The sequence below is a fragment of the Medicago sativa genome, chromosome 4 (genome assembly GCF_051527215.1).
Source record: "Medicago sativa cultivar Bolivia chromosome 4, Bolivia_mono, whole genome shotgun sequence".
In the NCBI taxonomy this organism is placed as follows: domain Eukaryota; kingdom Viridiplantae; phylum Streptophyta; class Magnoliopsida; order Fabales; family Fabaceae; genus Medicago; species Medicago sativa.
Window position 1 is genome coordinate 89,404,022 of NC_140752.1, and position 21,755 is coordinate 89,425,776.

Sequence of the window (21,755 nt, forward strand, 5' to 3'; positions counted from 1 at the left end):
ACGAATAACTATAGTGACTAATATACGTGTCGGATATAGATATAGATATTAGTCTAACTAGCTTGGAAACCCGTGCCAAGCACGGGCTAGAATTACGACTATTTTTTTTATAAAATCTAATTAAATAGCAAATTCATTATTTTATACACAATATATAAATAGAACGCATTGTTATCAGATTTTCGATTGCATATATATGCAAATATCAACATGTATATAGTTATTTGGATTTTCGTATCGTTAAACAGGAATGATTTAACGGATGTAACGTCGAAACATTAGTATTTAATGCCGGAATATTTTACATGGATGGCTAAGATGGCTAAAATTTATTACAAAGACGTGAGTCTTTTTTTTATTTTTTATGTTCTGCATATAACTGGGGGTGTTGGAGTCTCGAGGCCTACTGCTGCATATACAATTAATTGTCCCAACCCAACCAATCGTCTCTACCAGATGCCCTTATATATAGTTTCTTTCAAATTCCATGATTTCTATAGTGGATACCGTTATATATACAAAGTTAATATCGTGCATACACTTGATTCATGTTAACATCCAACACGAATTTGTAATTATTCAATCGTGTAACAAATAAGTATAACAAACAACGACAAAGACACCAACTATCTATCACATTTTTTAACTAAGCATATTATAAAAACACAACAGAAAAGGCTTGAAAAAGGACTACAAAATTGTCCTGTGCATGCACATGGACATAGGCGCTCCAAAGATCAAAGAAAAAAAAAAGACGGATATATAGCAAATTGTATAAAAATTGATCACTCGGCCTGTTCTTTGCACAACAATAAATGTCATTGGATTTTATACAATGAAATAAGAAGTGTGATCTTAATTGTTAGTTCCAGAATTGTAGTTTATCTAGATGACCAATCCATTACTCTTTCTTTACGCAACTATTAGAATGGTTGCAAGTAGAAACAACCAATTCATATCCAAATAAAAAATATATATTACAACGAAGTTTAAAAGAGAAAAAAAAAACTCATACCCACCTGCGTCATCAGGAACGACCGGTTAAACAATCCAAAAAACATCACGGTACACAACATTAGTGGTCTCAATACACACGTGATTTTCTTCATCTAGTATAAGCATTTTCAATCCCTTTTTGGAAGTGACCCTCGACACAGCGACATACAAATGTCCATGAGTAAAAACCGGTTTGGAAAGATAGATTTTAACATGAGACAACGACTAACCCTGACTTTTATTTATTGTCATTGCAAAACACACAGCCAGCGGGAACTGTCTCGTAGTAAATTTGAAAGGCAGTTCTGGATCACCCGGAACTAAGTTCAGTATTGGAATAATTACTTTTTCACCAGCATTTTTTTGGTAATAACAGTTACACCGACAAAGTTCTTCCCAAGATTGTCTACAATTAACCTAGTCACATTGCACAATTCAGTTGCTTGGTCAATGTTCTTCAACAACATAACTCGACATTCAACTTTAAATCTCAACTTGTGGTTTGGAATACCAGAAAACTTGATATTGTTTAAGAATTTGGTGGTAAACCATTCGCTTTGTACCTCACTATTCTCGTCTGATTTGCAAACCTAATCAGAACTGGTATATTCCTTTTTGTCTCCTGGAACCAATGATAGAAGGAATTTGTTTACGTGATCAACTGTGTCCAGTGTGGGAGCAAGTATCCCTCGCGTTTGGAAAAAAATCCGAGATCTTCATGTTTTGCGAAAAAATCCGGATATACAAAATCAACCAGAGAACACAACAAATCAGAGGAATCTTTTATCAGCAACTCATCAGGAATGGGTACCTTAATTTATCCACTCTCGTTGGTGGATCCTATTCCATCTCCAATTGAAAGCATCCAATCGACAAACTTTCTTATCTCATCTTGCTCGACACGAACGGTTGAAGCACGTAAACACATTTTTGTTGTAAGTGTGAGAACCTTACAGTGACTCCACAACTTTGATGAGTTGATGGATGAAGCAAGTATGTCTTTTCTGCATCCTTTTCTTATCACTGGAAAAATTTGACTGAAATCACCGCCCAAAACCACAGAAAGACCCCCAAATGGTTTGTCAGTATTATCGACACCATCATAAGACATTATATCGCGCATGGTTTTGTCAAACGCCTAAAAACAATAACGATGCATTATCAAGTGTCAAACACCCCAAATGGACACCCGTGTCAAGCACGGGATATAATTTCGTCATATTTGAGGGAGAAAATGCTCTGATGTATCAAGTGTCGATTAAAGTTCAATATTGAATAAAAAAGTGGAGGTTGAACAACAAATAAGTTCGATGAAGATGTGGTATCATTCTCACTTGTGTGGTTTCCCTTTCTGTAATGTGTCGAATCACATCAATGTTGACTCCCCTATAAAGCCCAGAGGTGGTAACATATCCCGGTTCAACATTGTAGACGGCGGATGGAGTGCTTCTTGGTGGTCTGTCACAGACACGGAGAGTCTCTTAATGGAGATATGTTAATCTGTCAATTATGAGATGAAATTTGACATTGGATGCAAGAGTAGATGTTGAAAAACATATGAGGGAGATTATCCCTATACCTAATGCTTTAGGACTTTGGGTGAAGAAGTGATGTCGATCCACTTGTGTTGTTGCTCTTTGACTAATATGATGATACAACCCAATGTAGGTTCCAATGGAAATCGCAACATTATAATGATTTGTTTTGTTAGTTTTTGGGTGTCATTTGTTTAATTTTTATTTAAATTTTAGTTTTAGGATGTCATTCGCTTTCAAGCAATTTTTTATTCAACCTCTATTATTTTAAATTCCTTCACTTTTGGTCTTTGGTATGATTTGACAATGGAAAAATGTAGACGTGTTATACTACGTTGACAAAATACATATTTAATAGACATTTTAAATTGATGCGACATTTTTAATGAATCTATTATTTTGGTAGCATAATTACCCAGTAATTTCCAATTCCTTAAATAAATTCATAAAATTACCAACAATTGATTCTATTAATTATATTGTCATAGATAAAACACACTCTCCTTAGTTTTACTTCTTATCATTCCTCTCTTGTTCAAATTCCTTTTTCTTCGTTCTTTTTCTAATTTACTTTCTATCTCCACATTAAAGAAAGGAACAAAGACACCCGTCTATAAAATAGCCACCAACTCACATTTTTTTACCATGTTGGTCCTCTTATCTGATTTTGCTATCTCACCATATCATAGACACAAAGAATCTCACATTTAAGGGAGGGATGGTAATGTGTCATTTGCAAGTAAAATTTCTACATTGGATGCAAGAGTATATATTGAGCAACAAATAAGTTAAATGACAAATATACCTAATGTCTTAAGGTTTTGGATGAAAATGTGGTGTCAATATCACTTATGGGGTTTCTCTTAGCCACATGTGATGATCCAAGTCTAATAGGTTCCCTCGGAGCTCCATACATTATGATAAATTGTTATCTTAGTTTTCGGATGTTCTTTGCTTAATTTTTTATATTAAAGAAAAGTTTTTGGATGACGGTCGCTTTCATGCAATTGCTTTTATTCAACCTATGTTCTTTCAAGTACATCCACTTTTGAACTTAAATCTTGTTTATGGTAGTCTTGGTCCCAATCCCAAATAAAAAAAAAGAGGGTTGTGTTAGCATCTACAACAAACATAAAAAAAAATTTAAAAAATTGAATCTCTATAGCCAACTCCACTTGGTGGGGATAAGACTTGGTTGTTGTTGGTTGTTATTGCACCTTCACTTTTAGTCTTTGGTGGAATCTGACAATGAAAAACACAAATGTTTTATGTTGAGTTGACAAAGAGACATTTTAAAATGATGTGGGACTTTTTTAATTGAATCTATTTTTTTTGGTAAAATACTACTCATAAATCTCCAATTTCTTCAACTAACCCATAAAATTACCAATAACTCACTCTATTCCTAATACCTCCACAGACAAAATACAAACTTTTTTTCCTTATCATTTCTCTCATGTTGAAATTGCTTTTTCATATTCTTTCCTTTTCTAATTTCCTTTCTCTCTTTTCATTAAATATGGGAACATAAACCACCATCAATCCACCTTTTTTTACCATGTTGTGCCTATCTCACCAAATCAAAAATGCATCAAGTCTCACACATAAGGGAAATATGTTAATGTGTCAATTATGACTCAAAGTTCCATAGTTGATTCAAGAGTAGATGTTGACAAACATATAAGTGAGATGACCAAAAAAGTTTCATAGTTGATGCATCAAGTCTCTTTGTATTTTTTTCTCTTTTCTTAATGAAGTTTAGAGGTTAGCAGTCATCCTGCTACCTCTTTGCTAAAAAAAAAAAAAAACAAATGACCAATATAAGAGTAGATGTTTAAGTTTTATATTAAAGTTAACGTTTAAGATGTTGTTCACTTTCATGCCATATTTTTTAATTAATCTCTAGTAATTTAAATCCCTTCACTTTTGGTTTTTGATGGATTTAATCATGGATAAACTCTTATGTAATTTGTTGAGTTAACAAAATATGTGTTTATTAGACACTTTTAAATGTTTTTTTTAATCGAGCCTAAATTTTTTGTAAGTTAAATGTTTATTCTTTAGTATGAACACCTGCACCAAGCATAGTCTAGTATCATTTTCATTTGTGTGGTTGATCTTTGTTCAATGGATAAATGCACACCAGTGTTGACTACCCCATAAGGTTCAACGATGGCATCATATCCCGATTGGACTGTGAGGAAGCAGAAGAGGTTCCTAGTGGTAGATCCCTGCAGTGGATAGTCTCATACTTGAGGGATAGAAGTTAATGTGTCAAGTCTGAGTTAAAGTTTCATATTGGAGGTAAGAGTGTATGTTGAGCGAAACATAAGTGATGTGATCTATATACCTAATGTCTTAAGGTTTAGGATGAAGATATGGTGTCAAACTCACTTAAGTGGGTTTTCTTAGTCTAATGTAATGATCAAATTCAATGTAGCATCCCTCGAAAGTCTCAACATTACGATGAACAGTATTTTATTTTTTATTTTTGGATGTCATTTGTTTATTTTTTTTAAATTTAGTTTTTTGATGTCTTCCTCTTTCATGTGAATTTTTTTATTCAACCTCTATTATTTCAAATTCATTCAATTTTTGTATTTGGTGGCAAATGAGAGTGGAAAATTGCAGACATGTTATGCTGAGTTGACAATATATGCTTATTAGACATTAAAAATAATGTGAGGTTTTTTTAATTAGATCTAATTTTTTGATAAAATAATTACCTATATGTAGTGGGATCTGACAATGGAAAAATGTAGTTGTGTTGTGCTGAATTCATAAATACATGTTTATAAGACATTTTAGGTGAAATGTGGTATTAATCTCACTTGTGTGATTGCTCTTAGCCTAATATGATGATCGAGGCTCCCCCTGAAGCCCCAACATTATGACTTCTTAGTGAGATTGTATATCATTTGTTTAATTCATTGATCTTAAAATCAAGTCTTTCAGTGTCATTCATTTTTATGCTATTTTTTCTATTTAACCTCTATTAGTTCAAATTCTTTCACATTTTGTCTTTGGTGAATGTGAAAATGGAAAGAGGCATATATATGATGTTGATTTGACGAAATACATGCTCATAGATATTTCAAAATGATGTCACATTTTCTAAATGAGTCTTATTTTTTTGTTAAAATAATTACTCATAAATCTCCAGCTTATTCGACAAACTCATAAAATTACCATCAACTCACGCTATTTCCTATACTCTTAAGAACATATCACACACTTTTTTTTTTCCTTTATCATTTTTCTTAGGTGTAAATTCATTTGTCATTTTGTTATATTTTCTAAGTTTATTTCCCTCTTCTCATGAAAGAAAGGAATGAAAATCTTCTTGCATGAAAACACAACTAACCCACCTTTTTTAGCATGTTGTGTCTCTGTCTGATCTTATTTGTTTATATCTTTATAGCACAGACATAAAGAGTCTCACACTGAAGGGAAGGATGTTCACGTGTCAAGTATGAGTTAAAGTTCAACATTAAATTCAAAAGTATATTTTGGGCAACATATAAGTGAGGTGACCAATATAACTTATGTCTTTTATGGTTTTGGTAGAAAGAAATTCATTGTGGTTTTTGATTTTATTTAAATAACGACATTAAATGTTAAACCTCAAAAATCATTACTGCGCAATGATAATTAAGGTGTTATTCCATTTATATTTTTCTTTATAAAATTAACCATAAATGTATTATTATTTTTTTGTATTATAAAAGACTTTTATGTGCACTATGCTACTAAAAGGGAATTGGATTATCTCCATTGAAAATTTTCTCAATTTTTATCCATTTTCCAATCTACACGATTAAAATACAAAAACCATTTTTTTATAATTTAATTCTCAACTTCTCTCTCATGTTTAATTGTTGAGATTACACTGAAGAAGATTTGAGAGAATTTTCAATGTAGAGAATCCAAATCCTACTAAAAGACATGATGTATTTTGATTTTTTTTTTCAAGAATTTTTTAGAAAAAAATCAATTTAATTTAGTTGTTGATATACTCTCAGCTTTTATATACTTGCTTTTATTTAATATATTTTTCTTTGCTTAAAAAAAAGATAATAATACAATTACATCATTAATACAAATTTCCTTCTCTAATAAAAATAGTGCACATTAATGAAAAGATATACATTAATAAATGTAAATCAATCAATATCAAAATAATTTAATACCCTAATAAACAGTAATTACAATTATTTACTTTAATATAGTTAAGGCAAGGTAGTTAACGTAGTAAATAGGTTTTATTTTGATGATGAACTTAAGTGCAAAATCAATTGTCATATTAATGTGTGATCAATTACAATAGTAGTATTGTCTTCTATCGTCTTGTTCCTGCCCTTGCTAGATACATCCTTAAGACAAATTCCTAAAAATATAAAATATTGATTCAATTTATAACGTCATCACCTATTATAATTATAATTGACATCTATCTTCCAACTAAAATGGTAGTATAGCTACTATCATAGTTATCTCTTTCATGCCAAATAAAAAGTTCCAATTAAAAGAATAAAGAAGCACGTTTGTCTTTTGTTCCCTTTGGATCTCAACTATACTTTTTTTTTCCTTTCCATAATTCAATCTTCATGAATATCGTCTATTCATGAATAATTTCTGCAAGTTAAAAAGTCAAAACACACAAAAAAAGTTATAAAATATTCAACAACACAACTTTATACCGAAGAAGAAAAACTACATTGTATTTGTTAAAAAAAGAAAAACATACTCAAAAAAGACTTTCAATAATATGAATTACGAAAACTCGTGATTCTCTTACATATATCAAAGAAATCAAATAAGTTGTTACAATACATGGGTCATGTACATTAATAAGAGAAATGTGTAAAAAATTGACATTGTAACAAAGAGAGAAAATAGAGGTTCATAGAAGACTTTCAATAATATGAATTGTGAATAGAGAGTTGTGTGAAAAGTGTGAGAGTCAAAACGGATATTTATATCCAAAGACATAAAGTAACCAAAATAATCAAGTGCTTGATTCGTGCATATTGTAACGGGAAAAAAAAATTGTACATTAATATTAATCAATTGGTGGATTTGATCTTAGAAACAAAATCGTAATAATTCAAACCAAATGATTTTATTTTATTGATAACTTTTTTTTTGACAATTTTATTTTATTGATAACCATATATTTGACATCTACTTACGCACACTATTTTTTGACCAAATATATCTTTATTTAATTTTAGTGTGTAACAAAAAAAACTAAAAATGTGTATAAACATATTATGTATCATATCATTCCTTTCATGCTGCATAAACTATGGAAGGCGTTACTAAAATTTAGAGAGCTGTCTCTTCATATTTAAAAAGAATTATTGTGATAAAAAGACAAAAAATAAAGGACGAAAACAAATAAAATTATAAACATATGAGAGAGAGAGAGAGAGAGAGAGAGAGAGAGAGAGAGAGAGAGAGAGAGAGAGAGAGAGAGAGAGAAGGTGTGTGTCACAATGAAGATAGAGAGAAAGGATGTGTGCTACGATGAAGATGAAAATGATGACAGACATATTGACTATATAGAGGGGGAAAAACCTAAGTAAAAGTTAAAAGGATGACATGTATGCTCAAATTTGATTGGTTGGTAATTTTAATCATGAATCATGATTGGTTGGTAATTTAAATCATGAATCATGGTCAATTTTTATTGGTTGATAATACAAAACATATTCATGATAGGCTATTAAAATTAAAATGTTTATAATTTCCATTTTTCTTTTTAATAAATTAATTGAAATAAATTAAATTTGTGTGAGTGATGCAAATGACATAAATAGCATGTGAGTAAATATATGGTAATTTGAATCTTTGATCAAGCAATTAATGAGATGAAGCAAGAAGGAGTTCCAAGTGTACTTTTCAACAAAAAAAAACGGCAAATGTTTATAATATAGATTATTAGTATTTGGTTTAAAAATAAGTACCAAAACTTATGGTTAAATGTTGCAATTGAAATGCTTGACCGGTCGATAAAGCTAATCGTTTTTTTTTAACAAATCGGCTGATTGTTATATGCTTTGAATGATCCATCCTAGACATTATTGATATTGCGTATATTGAAAAATAATAAGCATCATCAATGTCATGTATTGTAAAAAAAAATAAGCCTTAATCATCGTTGGTAAATTAAATACTCTTATAAAATAGAGATAACATTTTAGGATAATTCATCAAATTATGATTTTTGTTTCTATTATAAACTTTTTCATATTTATTGTGTACATAAAAGAAAACATTGGTGCATTAAACAACAATTTAAAATTCTGACTCTTTGCACAACATTTTCGGTTACCATACTTGGATTTCAATTTTGTTTGTTTTTTTTCCTATTATAAACTCCATCATACCTTGTGTGTACATGAGAAAAATCATTAAATGAACCTTTTCACTAATAGGATGCCAAGTGTACTTTTAAAAAAAAATAGTGCAAATATATATAATAGAGATAGCTAAAAATTCACCTCTTTAAGTTGATTGAATAAACGGGAAGGTTTCAACTCCAACTTCTACATACCGAAACGTTCTTGCAAACTGAACTATGCACACAAGGACTGTATTTGGTCATTTTTATCGTTTTTTGTAAGTAATTTTTTGAGCTTGAAATTAGGTCCAATTAAATTCAAAATTTAGTATAATAAACTAAAATAAATAAACAAACCACGTAAAAAATTGAGCTCAATAAGAGTGGAGCTTCCCTCAGTTGGTAAGTACAATGCATAATTTATGCAAAGGTCCGAGGTTCGAACCCCGACCACCACAAAAAAAAAAAAAGTGGAGCTTCCCTCAACATAGAGCTGTCAAAACGGGCCGGGCCTACCGGGCCGGCCCGCAAAAGCCCGAAAAAATGTAGGGCTTGGACACAAAAATTTAGGCCCGTTTAAAACCGGGCCTTTTTAGCCCGAGCCCGTCGCGGGCTAGCCCGACCGGGCCGCGGGTAGCCCGTTGAATTTATAATTATTTTTTGACATTATAATTTTCTATAGCCTACCATGAAGATGTAATCATGATTCAATTGAGTACATTTAAGGTATAATGACATTAAATTGCACGAGTACATTGCCTCAGATCTAGCTGATCAGAGACCGTATGTCAATCTTTTTCTTAATCAAAACAAAACATAGGACTTGTTAACTGAAACTAATTTAATGATTTCATATACTCTTGTTAGACTTGGCATGATTTAGACTTGGCATGTTCTTAACAGAAACTAATTTGGAACAAAATTGGCATTGTTCTTAACAGAAACTAATTTGGAACAAAATTGGCATGAAACAACTAGCATACGAGCATACATGTCAATCACCATTACCAAATGATTTCATTTTATAATGATACAGAAATATAGCAAATGATATATGTTCAACAGCGCCCTCTTCCATATTTCCTTTATCTATTTCCATGTGTTTTTGTGCGTTTAGCTTCAAGTAATCGGGCTGGCCCGAAAGCCCGTAGCCCGCAAAGGGCCGGGCTTGGACAAATATTTATGAGCCCGTTTATCTTCCGGGCCTTTTTGACCCGGTCCGAAAAAGCCCGAGCCCGTCATGGGCCGGCCCGTCGCGGGCCGGGTAGCCCGTTTTGACAGCTCTACCTCAACATAGGAAGCCTCAATTTATGAATGTTCAACTCTTAGATGTATGACACGTGTGCAAAAATAAAACCAAGGGATGGGATTAAACGAGTGCAACTTCACTCCATTTATGCATATGTTCACTTTCTTCTTTTTTTTCTTCCTTATCTTTATATAATACAAAAGCATACATCTATAAGCAATAGTACACGTGGCGTCTTCATATTCTCCATCTTATTTAATGTTTTTCATCAACCAATCAAAATGGATCTTTACTCATTCATTTTCTATTAGCCAATCAAAATGAATCATATGACTCATTTGTTTTTCATCAACCAATCAAAGTTGATTATGATATATACTCTCCTATATATAGACAATTTGATTTTCATTATTTTCATCTACCTCTTTCTTCCATAAAAAAATCATTGTTTTCCATCGCATTCTCTTTTATTTTATTTATTTATTTATTTCTTATTCTTTTATTGTTTAATTTATTTAACATTTCTTATTCTTATGTTACTTTATATTGTGATTTCTTATGTTGTTGTTTTCTTATTCATATTCTCTCTTTTCAATTTTTTTTGTGTTTATAAGTTTTTTGTTTTTGACCGGATCTTTAGTTTGGACATGGAAGTCAATCAAGAGAAAAGAAGAAATGCATCACATATCAATCGAAAAATATATCGAGGATTTCTATAACCCTTTTGTTTTATTGTAATCTCTCGATACTCGCAACCTTTTCTGTCTATTTATTTTTCTCTGTTTAACTTCTCTTATATTTCTTCTGTTTGTATTTTACTTTTGTTAATTTGCTCTTTTATATTTTACTTTGGTGATTATATTTGATTTTTCTCTATTTATCCTACTTTATACTTGAGATGGAAACCAGACAGACAAGAAGAAATGCATCTCATTTTCACAAAACAGGTTGAATTGATAACTTTGGAGTGACATCTTCCAAATGATCTTTTTTTGAGAGGAAAATGATACTTTTCTGTATATGTCAAAAAAGAAAATTGTTTTTATGGCATCATTAATTTATTTTTTTTCCGGTAAAGAGTTCATTTTTCTTTAATTAAAAGGGAGCAAGGTGCTATCCTAAAATTTTAAGTGCATTTTAAAAAATAATAAACCCAGCAATCATTTATGTTTTATTTCTTTATCTAAATTAAATATATAAATGAATTCATACAATTATTAAAATTAATAACATAATTAAAGATTATTAAATTATTATGTTTTTTAGAGAAAAATATTAATTGTTTTATTCAAATCCATATTTTTGTATTCAATGCATTCATTCTATTATTAAAACTAATAATCACAAATGCTTTAAAACCGACTCCATATTTAACTCTTTCCATAATCTTCGCTTCATCCATCATTTCTACAAAAAAAACAATTCTTTCACAACACTTCTACAAACTTGAAAAATTAAATTGAATGATTTTGAAATTATAATTACTATAATTTAATAAAATGAAAATCAGGTATTTTGGCTCAAGTCGTTTATTAACTCCGTCAGATAAATAATTTTTTGAGAGAATCTGAATATTAGTTACTTCCCGGTTGAAATTTGAATTAGTAAAGTTCATTTCTCCTAGGAATTGTAGGGTTAACACACACAATAAAAATATCAAGACACATAAATACCAATTTTTTTTAGGGAATAAATACTTATTATCCTTTTTCCTATAAATAATCAAACAATATAATTTCAACTAAACGTGCATTATTACTTTTCTAAGAATAATCAGATTAAATATTTCATCATATTTTACACCAATTCCTTTTTTCAAAAATGATATTGCAAAGGTATGTACTGCAAATTTGATTCTATTTAATGATGGTTTTTTGGTTCATGCTACTAACAGTTTGATTTTGCATTTTGTTTGTGTTGGATTGCAGCCTAATATCTCACTTCCTCAATTAATTTTTTTTTATCATGTAATATTTTAGTTTTTTATTTGAGAAGTTTTTTGACAGACCACAAGAAGACATCTCTATTATATGCAAATGTCTTCCTAAAAATTAAAAGTACACCTGACATCTTCACATTCTAAAGAGTATTAAACACTAATACACCTCATAAAAAAGTTTACACATGTGATATATTTGACAAGACTGTGTCTGTGTAAACATGCATTAATATTTTTATTAATTACCTTATTTATAAGCGGAAAGTTGTAAAAGTCTTATAATTGACAAAACTAAATGAATTTTCATTCGCGAGAGTATAGGAAATAGCGAGTTGTTGGTAATTTTACAAATTTGTTGAAGGAGATGGAGATTATTGGTATTTATGCTACCAAAATAGTATACTTATTAAAGAAAAAATGCCACATCAATTCAAATTGTAAAATAAACATGTATTTTGTCAATTCAATAGAACACATTTACATTTTTCCATCGTCAGATCCTACCAAAGAACAAAAGTGAAACAATTTGAAATAACAGAAATTAAATAATATTTTTTGCATGAAAGGGAATGACATCCAGAAACTAAAATTTAAACAAATCCAAAAAACTAACAAAATAATTTATCATAATGTTGACAGTTCCGTTAGAGACTATTGGGTTGCATAATCATATTAAACTAATAGCAACTACACAATTGAATCATATTAGGCTAAAAACAACTACACAATTGAGATTGATATCACATTTTCACCCAAAATTTTAAGATATTAGGTGTATGAGTCATATCATTTATATGTAGTTCAACATCTACTCCTACATACACTGGAATTTTAACTCACTTGATACATTCACATCTCTTTGTTAAATGTCAGACTATATGTGTTCGTGATCCACCACAAAGAACCACGCCCGTGCACTCTCACAATGTTAAATTGAGATATCATACAACTGTTAGGCCTTCTAAAGGACCAACCACTGGTGTGAATCGACACATTTGAGGAAGTTCAACCACATATGTGAGAATGATACCACATTTTCATCCAAAATATTAAAACTTAAGTATGAGTTTTTTCATTTATTTGTTGTATATATTGAGCTTGAACTGCATTTGACATATCACAATATCCTCTCTCTTAAGTATGACGAAATTCTAGCCCGTGCTTGGCACGGGTTTCCATACTAGTTTTGATCATTTGTGTGGCAAAAATAAAACCAAAATTGTGTTATAATACATGGTTTCCATGGAAGGAAAGAGAGAAAAGTTATAAAACTCCTATACTTATGAAAATGAGTGGAATTACAAATGAAGAAGTTACCCACTAATGAGGTGGTTATTTATACTACTATTTAAAGCAATTAATTTATATCTCCAAGGTAAATTCTTCTTATTTACCCTGGAGTTTGGAAGGGTATACCTTTGAGGTAAAATTTATTTAACAATACAATTTATTTTTAAATAAAGTAATATGAAATATATGAAAAAATAGATGAAAAGTTAAAGTATGTGAATTGAATTTTTAACTACAGACATCAACTTTTTAACTACCACTTTTATTTATATTTTATTGCAGAGCGGATATGACATAACATTGATGGATCAGACATATGATTCATATTCAACTAACGAATAACTCTTATATGGACATAGGGCTTTGGTCACACTAAAAAAAAATAGAAAATTAAGAAAATTTGATAATTAAATAATGAGTGTTTTTAAAATAATTATGTAAAGCGTGTGATCAAATCATGTGTCTAAATCTTTAGGTCGAGGCAAGAATTGGTCCCAACTAACATGGATATGATTGTCTTCAATAAACTGGGATTAAAAGTTTTCTAAGCCACGACAAATTGAAAAGAAGAAAAAAACAAAAAAAAAACTACGCGCGCGTTTCCTCTTCTATCTGTTACAAAGGTGCACCAGCATCGGGAGCATTTTCATCTGTGATCTTCCTTTCATTTGCCTCCAAGTCCGAAGCTGTGAAATGATATTGACACATTATTATTCCCTTCATGCTAAAATTCACGAGCCAAATAACCACCCATCTGAAATGTCGTACGACACCATTTACCACTCTTATTCAAAACCCCAAACCCTCTTCAACTTCCTTACTAACCTCCAATTTCTTAAACCACCTCAAAAACCAAAAACTAGACTCTGCACGTGCTGTCTTCAACAAAATCCCTTCCCCTCACGTGTCACTCTACACCAAGCTACTCCTCGCTTATGCTCACAATAACAATCTCCATGAAGCAATCAACCTCTTCAACCAAATCCCATCAAACACCAAAGACACTATCTCATGGAATTCCATCATCAAAGCCTCAATCATCTGCAACGATTTTGTCACTGCAGTTAAACTGTTCGATGCAATGCCGCTGAGGAATTCAATTTCATGGACAACGATAATCCACGGTTTCTTATCAACAGGAAGAGTTAACGAAGCTGAAAGGTTTTTTAATGCAATGCCGTATGTTGATAAAGACGTTGCCACATGGAATGCTATGGTTAATGGCTATTGTAATAATGGTAGAGTTAATGATGCTCTTCGTTTGTTCGGTGAAATGCCGTCCAGGGATGTTATTTCTTGGACTTCGATTATTGCTGGGTTGGATCGTAATGGAATGAGTTATCAAGCATTGTTTTTGTTTAAGAAGATGGTGGGTTTTTCTGGTGTTGGAATTTCTTCAACTACTTTGGTTTGTGGCTTGTCTGCTGCTGCTAAAATTTTGGATTTTTACGCGGGTATTCAGATTCATTGTTGTATGTTTAAGTTTGGTTTTTGTTGTGGTTTTGATGAGTTTGTGTCTGCTTCGCTAGTTACTTTTTACGCGTGTTGTAAGAGAATGGATGATGCTTTTAACGTTTTTGGTGAGACTGTTTGTAAGAATGTAGTGGTTTGGACTGCTCTTTTGACCGGGTATGGTTTGAATGATAAGCATGTGGAAGCATTGGAGGTTTTTAGTGAGATGGTGAGATTCAATGTGGTGCCTAACGAGTCTTCTTTTACCAGTGCTTTGAATTCGTGTGTTGGGTTGGAGGATCTTGAGAAGGGTAGAGTGATTCATGCTGCAGGAATTAAAATGGGTTTGGTAAATGCAGTCTATACGGGGAATTCTCTTGTTGTTATGTATAGTAAATGTGGTTTTATTGGTGATGCATTGTGTGTGTTTAAGGGGATTGGTGAGAAGAATGTTGTGTCCTGGAATTCTGTGATTGTTGGTTGTGCTCAGCATGGATGTGGAACATGGGCTTTGGTGCTTTTTAAAGAAATGTTGAGGGAAGGAGTTGAGTCTGATGAGATCACGTTGACTGGTTTGCTTTCTGCTTGTAGCAGGTCCGGGATGTTACAAAAGGCAAGGTGTTTTTTTGGGTATTTTGCTCGGAAAAGATCAATGAAGCTGACGGTTGAGCACTATGCTTGTATGGTGGATGTGCTTGGCCGGTGTGGAGAGGTGGAGGAAGCGGAAGCGCTGGCGACGAGCATGCCTGTGGAAGCAAACTCAATGGTATGGCTGGTTTTGCTGAGTGCTTGCAGGGTGCATTCTAGTTTGGATGTTGCAGAAAGAGCTGCGAAACGGATATTTGAAATGGAGCCTGATTGTAGTGCTGCATACGTGCTGCTGTCGAACTTGTATGCATCTTCTAGAAGATGGTCAGAAGTTGCAAGGATTAGGATGAAAATGAAACATAATGGAATTGTAAAACAACCTGGGTCAAGTTGGATAACCTTAAAAGGAATGAGGCATGAATTTCTGTCTGCAGATAGGTCCCATCCTCTAACCGAGAAAATCTATGAAAAGTTAGCGTGGTTAGGAATAAAGTTAAAAGAACTGGGTTATATTCCTGATCAACAATTTGCCTTGCATGATGTTGAAATTGAGCAAAATGAAGAAATGTTATCATACCATAGTGAAAGGCTTGCAATTGCATTTGGATTGCTTAGCACTGTGGAAGGAAGTACAATAACTATAATGAAAAATCTACGTGTATGTGGGGATTGTCATACTGCAATAACGCTTATGGCAAAGATTGTTAACAGAGAGATTGTTGTCAGAGATTCTAGCCGTTTTCATCACTTTAAGAATGGCATATGTTCTTGTGGGGATTATTGGTAGAACATTGTTTATTTATTAATTTGTTCATTAGACAGTTTAAAATAGTTTACACTGAAAATACCGAGGAAATATGAATATCAGTGGAAATTTTTGTTTATTATACACTACAGATCCTTGATAACAAAGGATGGAGTGAAAAGTTTGGTATGACACTCTGTAGATTCTAAGTGGACTGTTAATGGATTCTTAGTTCATTTTCCTTCCGTGCACTAAATTTTTTTTGTTATACGCTGCACACTCATTGACACCTGTATGAACTAAGATAAGAAGATTCTTAGGAGCAAAAGGAACATTTTGCGAGAAAGAGTAGATGATTCAAGGTAAGAAACATGAACTGGAGTCACCACCACCAACAAGGAGTCGGGGATAGAATCTCATCTTTTCCGTAATATGAAGTACAAGAAATCAAGTTTCCTAATATTGCAAGATATATGAGATGATCCTAAGAAGGAACCAAGGCAGGTTGGAAAAATGTAGGTGGAGAGAGAAAAGATTTAGGCAATAAGGTTTTGAGATTGTTTGTTATTTATGGGGGCGATTTTTATTAGTTTACTTTTAATAGTTTTTTTAACTATGAACTAAGAATTTCAGTGCAGTGTATCTATCTATCTATTGTTTGTATCATATGCCTATTTTGTCCTTTTTTTTGTCAATTCACTCCGATTTATTCCTTTCACTCTTATCTTACATCTCTACTTCACCGTTAATATAGAGCTTGGGTCTGTTTGTTTGAAGAGAAATTGTGAAGAGAGAGTTAGCAAAGAGAGAGATAGGAGAGAAATGCTCAATTTCTTCAGTTTGGTGGAGGAGAGAAGTTAAAGAGAGAGAAATATGAGAGATAAAATATCACCTTTTTGATTTCTCTGCTGGACAGCGAAGAAAATGGAGAGAGGGGTAACATATACTGATAATTACAGCTTTACCCTTGCTTTCATTTCTTACACATGCTTTAATTTTTATTTGACGAGTCCCCAAACTTTCATTGCTCCACAGCTGAAGGGAATGTGATGATGATATTATAAAGCAATATCAAATTGCAAGTAGCTAGCTACAACGTGTTGTTTATTCTATTTACTGTGTAATTCGCTAATTAATGGCGAGCAATTTCGAGGTTTCTTTGATTATTTTTTTTATGAGAATTGCAAATTTTTATTACATCCACAATTTTTTTTAAGGAAATTATTATATTCACAATCGTTATTCAACAACGATAATAATAAATATACTTACTTTTTAAAAACTGACAATAAGAGGTTTAACGAAAAATAAATTAAATTTGACAATAAAACTTTAGTATAAATATATTTTTAAATAGGGGCTTATTTGTCAATTCAAAAAACAATTGTGTTTCTCTCTTCCCTATTTCTCTTCTTCTTCTCTTAAACCAAACAATACTTCAAATCTACTCTATTTCTCGCATATTTCTCTCTTCTCAAACTCTCTCTCACCTGTCTTTCTCTTCACAATTTCTCTTGTGAACCAAACATTAATGGTGAATATCAATTGTTTTTGTCCTCCCACTCTTATCTCACATCTCTACTTAACAACCTTACGTTATGAAACCATATAATATGAATCGATATGATGTTCAATTCGGTCTTGCAAAGCAATTAATAGAAAGGTTTTTCCGGTAAAATTTCCAGTTTTATTTGCACTTTGTCCCCCACATATGTATTTCACAACCATACGATATGAATCCGTTTGATGTTCAATTCACTTTTGTAAAACAGTTACTAAAAAGTTTTGATAAAATTTGCAGTTTTATTTATGCTTCAAACGGTTTTTTTTTAATCTTCAATATGCTAGTTATATTTTTGTAATTTTATTTGTAACAGTTTTATTATTGTCTTATTTGACATGTCACAACGATTATATCATTAGGATAAAGTATTTTTACCACAACTAAAATTGTTGTAAAAGATTTTTGTTTGACAAGAATAAAATGATATTCATTCATTCAAATTGATAGATTACAACATTCAACATTGCTAAAAAAGTAAAAGTTAAATTTGCAAACAAACTCGCAACATCCAAGTTAATAGCATAAAACGGAAAATGTCAATAAATAATATGATAATATTAAAATGATTTGAATAGCCATGTCTTTGGATTTGCAACATTACACACAAATCATTGATAGAATAACTGTTTTTTCAATACCATATGAACATCGTAACGAAACAATAAATCGAACAAAGTCGCACAAGACGACGAACAACACAACTGTTAGATGACGAAATCATAAAGAAAAAAAATCTAGATATATGTGAAAATAAATTGTTTAGATTAAAATAAAGTTAAAAAGATAAAGATGGATGATTTTTGTAACACCCCGTTTTCCCAACGTAAAAATTTCATAACAATTATCAGAGTTTTTTCATCACAAAACGGAATGTCACATTTCTTTAAAAATCATAAATGGAATAAATTAATATTTATCCTTCGAAATTCAATCAACAATTAATTAATACTTTGCAGCGGAATTATTCATCATCTAAACTAGCCTTTGGCACGAAGGCCTCATCATAAAAGTCTCATAATAGTCTAAACATAATAGTAAGTTCAATTTCAACAACTTCATTATAAATTCTCATAAGACAATACATAAGGAATAGAAAACAATGTCAAAACTCCCATCCCGTTACGTATCAGAGCACCTAAAGACACACTTGTGAGGAGTCCACTCACGACCACGCCTAATCTTGATTAGCTGCAAGTTACCCATACGAAGAGCAACATTTTTAAGCAGAAGGGGTGAGATTTCTCAAACAATAATATCAAGCTCATAAATCATAAATTACATTTAACAATATAAACATCTTATAATTTAACAATTATAATCAAATACATAGACATCATCATTTCATCTTAGCAATATATCATCATATAACAGTCACAATCATCATCACATATCATCATATTAAAAGGCATCACAAAGTAATTCGTTAAAACATCACAACTTAACAACTTGACTTGACAATGCATCTAGACTCGACTATACAACTCTTAACGTCTTAAACCGTCTTTGATCATCATGAAAATGCAAATGCATGTGGTACCAATCTAGGGCATAAGCCCTCGTCGCTTATGAGCATAAATATACTCCTAGGGCATAAGCCCTCGTCGCTATTGAGCAAAAGCTCCTAGGGCATGAGCCCTCGTCTCTGGTTGAGCAAAAGCTCCAGGGCATGAACCCTCATCTTTAAATGAGTATGCATGGACTCAACATCTTACGTCTTAGAACTTCATGAACATCTTATAACTCCTTGACTTAGACCGACACTTATATCTTAAATAAGACTCAGCAGTATATGCAGCATATAAATAATTCATCTCATATCAGCATCATAGTACAACAGCATCAATGATAATCATAACATCTCAAACATCGCATCAATCATAAGCATCATAAATAACACATATACTGCATAAATAACAACATCACATCATATCAATCATTAAATAAGTCATCAATCTAAATAGTTGCAGCAAATCAAGCATAAGCACCCACAAATTTACCCATGACTTCAAATACCACATATTCATATAATTTAAATCAAGCAACACCTTAATAATGTTTCTAATTCTTCTTTTAACCTCCCACATCTAAATTTACACATTAATTAATTATTCTCTCAAAGGGCTACAACCGTCGCGGTGAGCCCCGAATGAACTTTGGGAAATACGGCTCTCCCGTTCATCTCATTTAATTTACACTCATGATTCGAACTCTTCTCTCTCACCCCATACCTAAATTGAAGCTTTCCCACCGTATAAAAGTGCATAGTGACTGAACGGAAACAATGAACCCGCATGACTGAATGAATACGCATATCTTCTTCATCAATTACCATGTCTATATAAATATAGTTACTACCATTTAAAGTATATAATAATCCAGACATAATAAAATATAATAATCTAGTTAGAACATAGTCACAGACTCACATATTTAAACCTGGCATAAGGTTTCGCATATTGCTATTTTCAATCGATCCACAAAAGAATACTAGCAATTAAAGAAAACTTTGTTTCGTTTCATATGTATCTTATTTATAGGCACTAAAATAGAGCTTGAATTCTAACAGGAACCGAACTATTTTACTCGATCCAGATAAAGTCTTATCTAATAAAAGAAGGCCTATACAATACACAGTATTGAATTAAAGCATGAATAAGCTTGTCTAGAAATCAGGTCCATCTAATACTTTGGTATAACTAAGAGGCGATAAACTTCTTCTGATCAATTTCAAAAAAATTAAGGCCTAGTCAATGCCTCCCAACAAAATAAATCTAGGTTACAAAGTTAATCAAAATGTAGTAAACGAGTAACCAAAAATATCTAGATTGAAAGAGCCAAAAGTTATATAATAATATCAGGGGCTTTATCGAAAGTTTCAATTCAATTTCTCAAATATATGATTATCATCTATATAATTATTATTCAAAATCCAAAATCAATATACCATATGGAAGAATACGAAATTAACACAGAACCATCACAAGAATTAAGGAAACATCGGAACCCACATGAATATGCTATCTAGATTGAATAATAAAACTCCCTGTTACATCAATTTAGCAGTTTTTCATCATCTAATCATTAATTCTCACTCAAACCCTAATTTCTTATAATCTCACAAACTCATCCTAAAACATGTTAGATGCAATCTAATGATCTACAGACTTAATATTAGTGAAAGATAGTCTCACCCTTACCTTAGAATTTCGATGCAGCCTTCTTCTCTATGTTCTTCTCTTCTCTTCTCTTCTCCTCCCTAGTTCTCCTCTTTTCCAAAAAGCGGTTTTTCGTAAAAACTCTTTCTAACCTAAACTTCCTTATTTATAATACCAAATACTCTTCCTAATCTGTTTAGGCCCAATAACTTATTCTTCTTTCTATTCTAACCCCCAATTCCACTTACACTAATAATTCTCATATTCTAATAAATAATAGAATAAAGTCACTTAATAAAATACTAACACCTCACATATTTAAAATAAATCACATAAATAGACTCTAACTTAATAAAAATAATTAAATATCAAAGTGGGCGTTACAATTTTGGATAAAGAGAGAAAACAATTACACCCTCCGGTAATTTGATTTTTAGATTCTAAAAATCGAAATTTGATTTTTAGATTCATTCATTAAATGATGTATGTAGTCTATAATAAAGACTACATACGTCATTTAATGAATGAATCTAAAAATCAAACTTTTGCTTATATTAGTGACCGGAAGGTGTATTTATTATTATTTTTAAGTAAAAACTATGATTTACTTAAAAAAAAAAAAAAAAGTAAAAACTATGATTTACTTGTTAAGAGAGAGTGTGTAAAAGGTTATTTCCTTTAAGCAGTGTCTTGTAAACTACTATTGTTATATCTTTTATACCAAAAATGATCGACGTAAATTACATTTTACAACAATTCATGACATATAATATAAATGTAATTTTGTACTTAAAAAAACGTAATTATACATATTTTTTAACTCGTTAAAATTATGTCGTAATTATCCCTCAAAAAAACTTGTTAAAATTATGTCAAACACACTTTTAAATTTAAAT

At 31.4% G+C, this 21,755-nt stretch overlaps 1 protein-coding gene and 1 pseudogene across 1 annotated transcript; one reads left to right on the forward strand and one right to left on the reverse strand.

Moving 5' to 3' along the window:
* Positions 1-393: 393 nt before the first annotated feature.
* LOC146933475 (uncharacterized) lies at positions 394-2,361 on the reverse strand (annotated as a pseudogene).
* Positions 2,362-13,255: 10,894 nt separating this feature from the next.
* Positions 13,256-16,835, forward strand: LOC146933476 (Pentatricopeptide repeat (PPR) superfamily protein). Its single transcript, XM_085705250.1, has one exon. The coding sequence runs from the start codon at positions 14,077-14,079 to the stop codon at positions 16,180-16,182; it is 2,106 nt and encodes a 701-aa protein (XP_085561376.1). The 5' UTR covers positions 13,256-14,076; the 3' UTR covers positions 16,183-16,835.
* Positions 16,836-21,755: the final 4,920 nt, after the last annotated feature.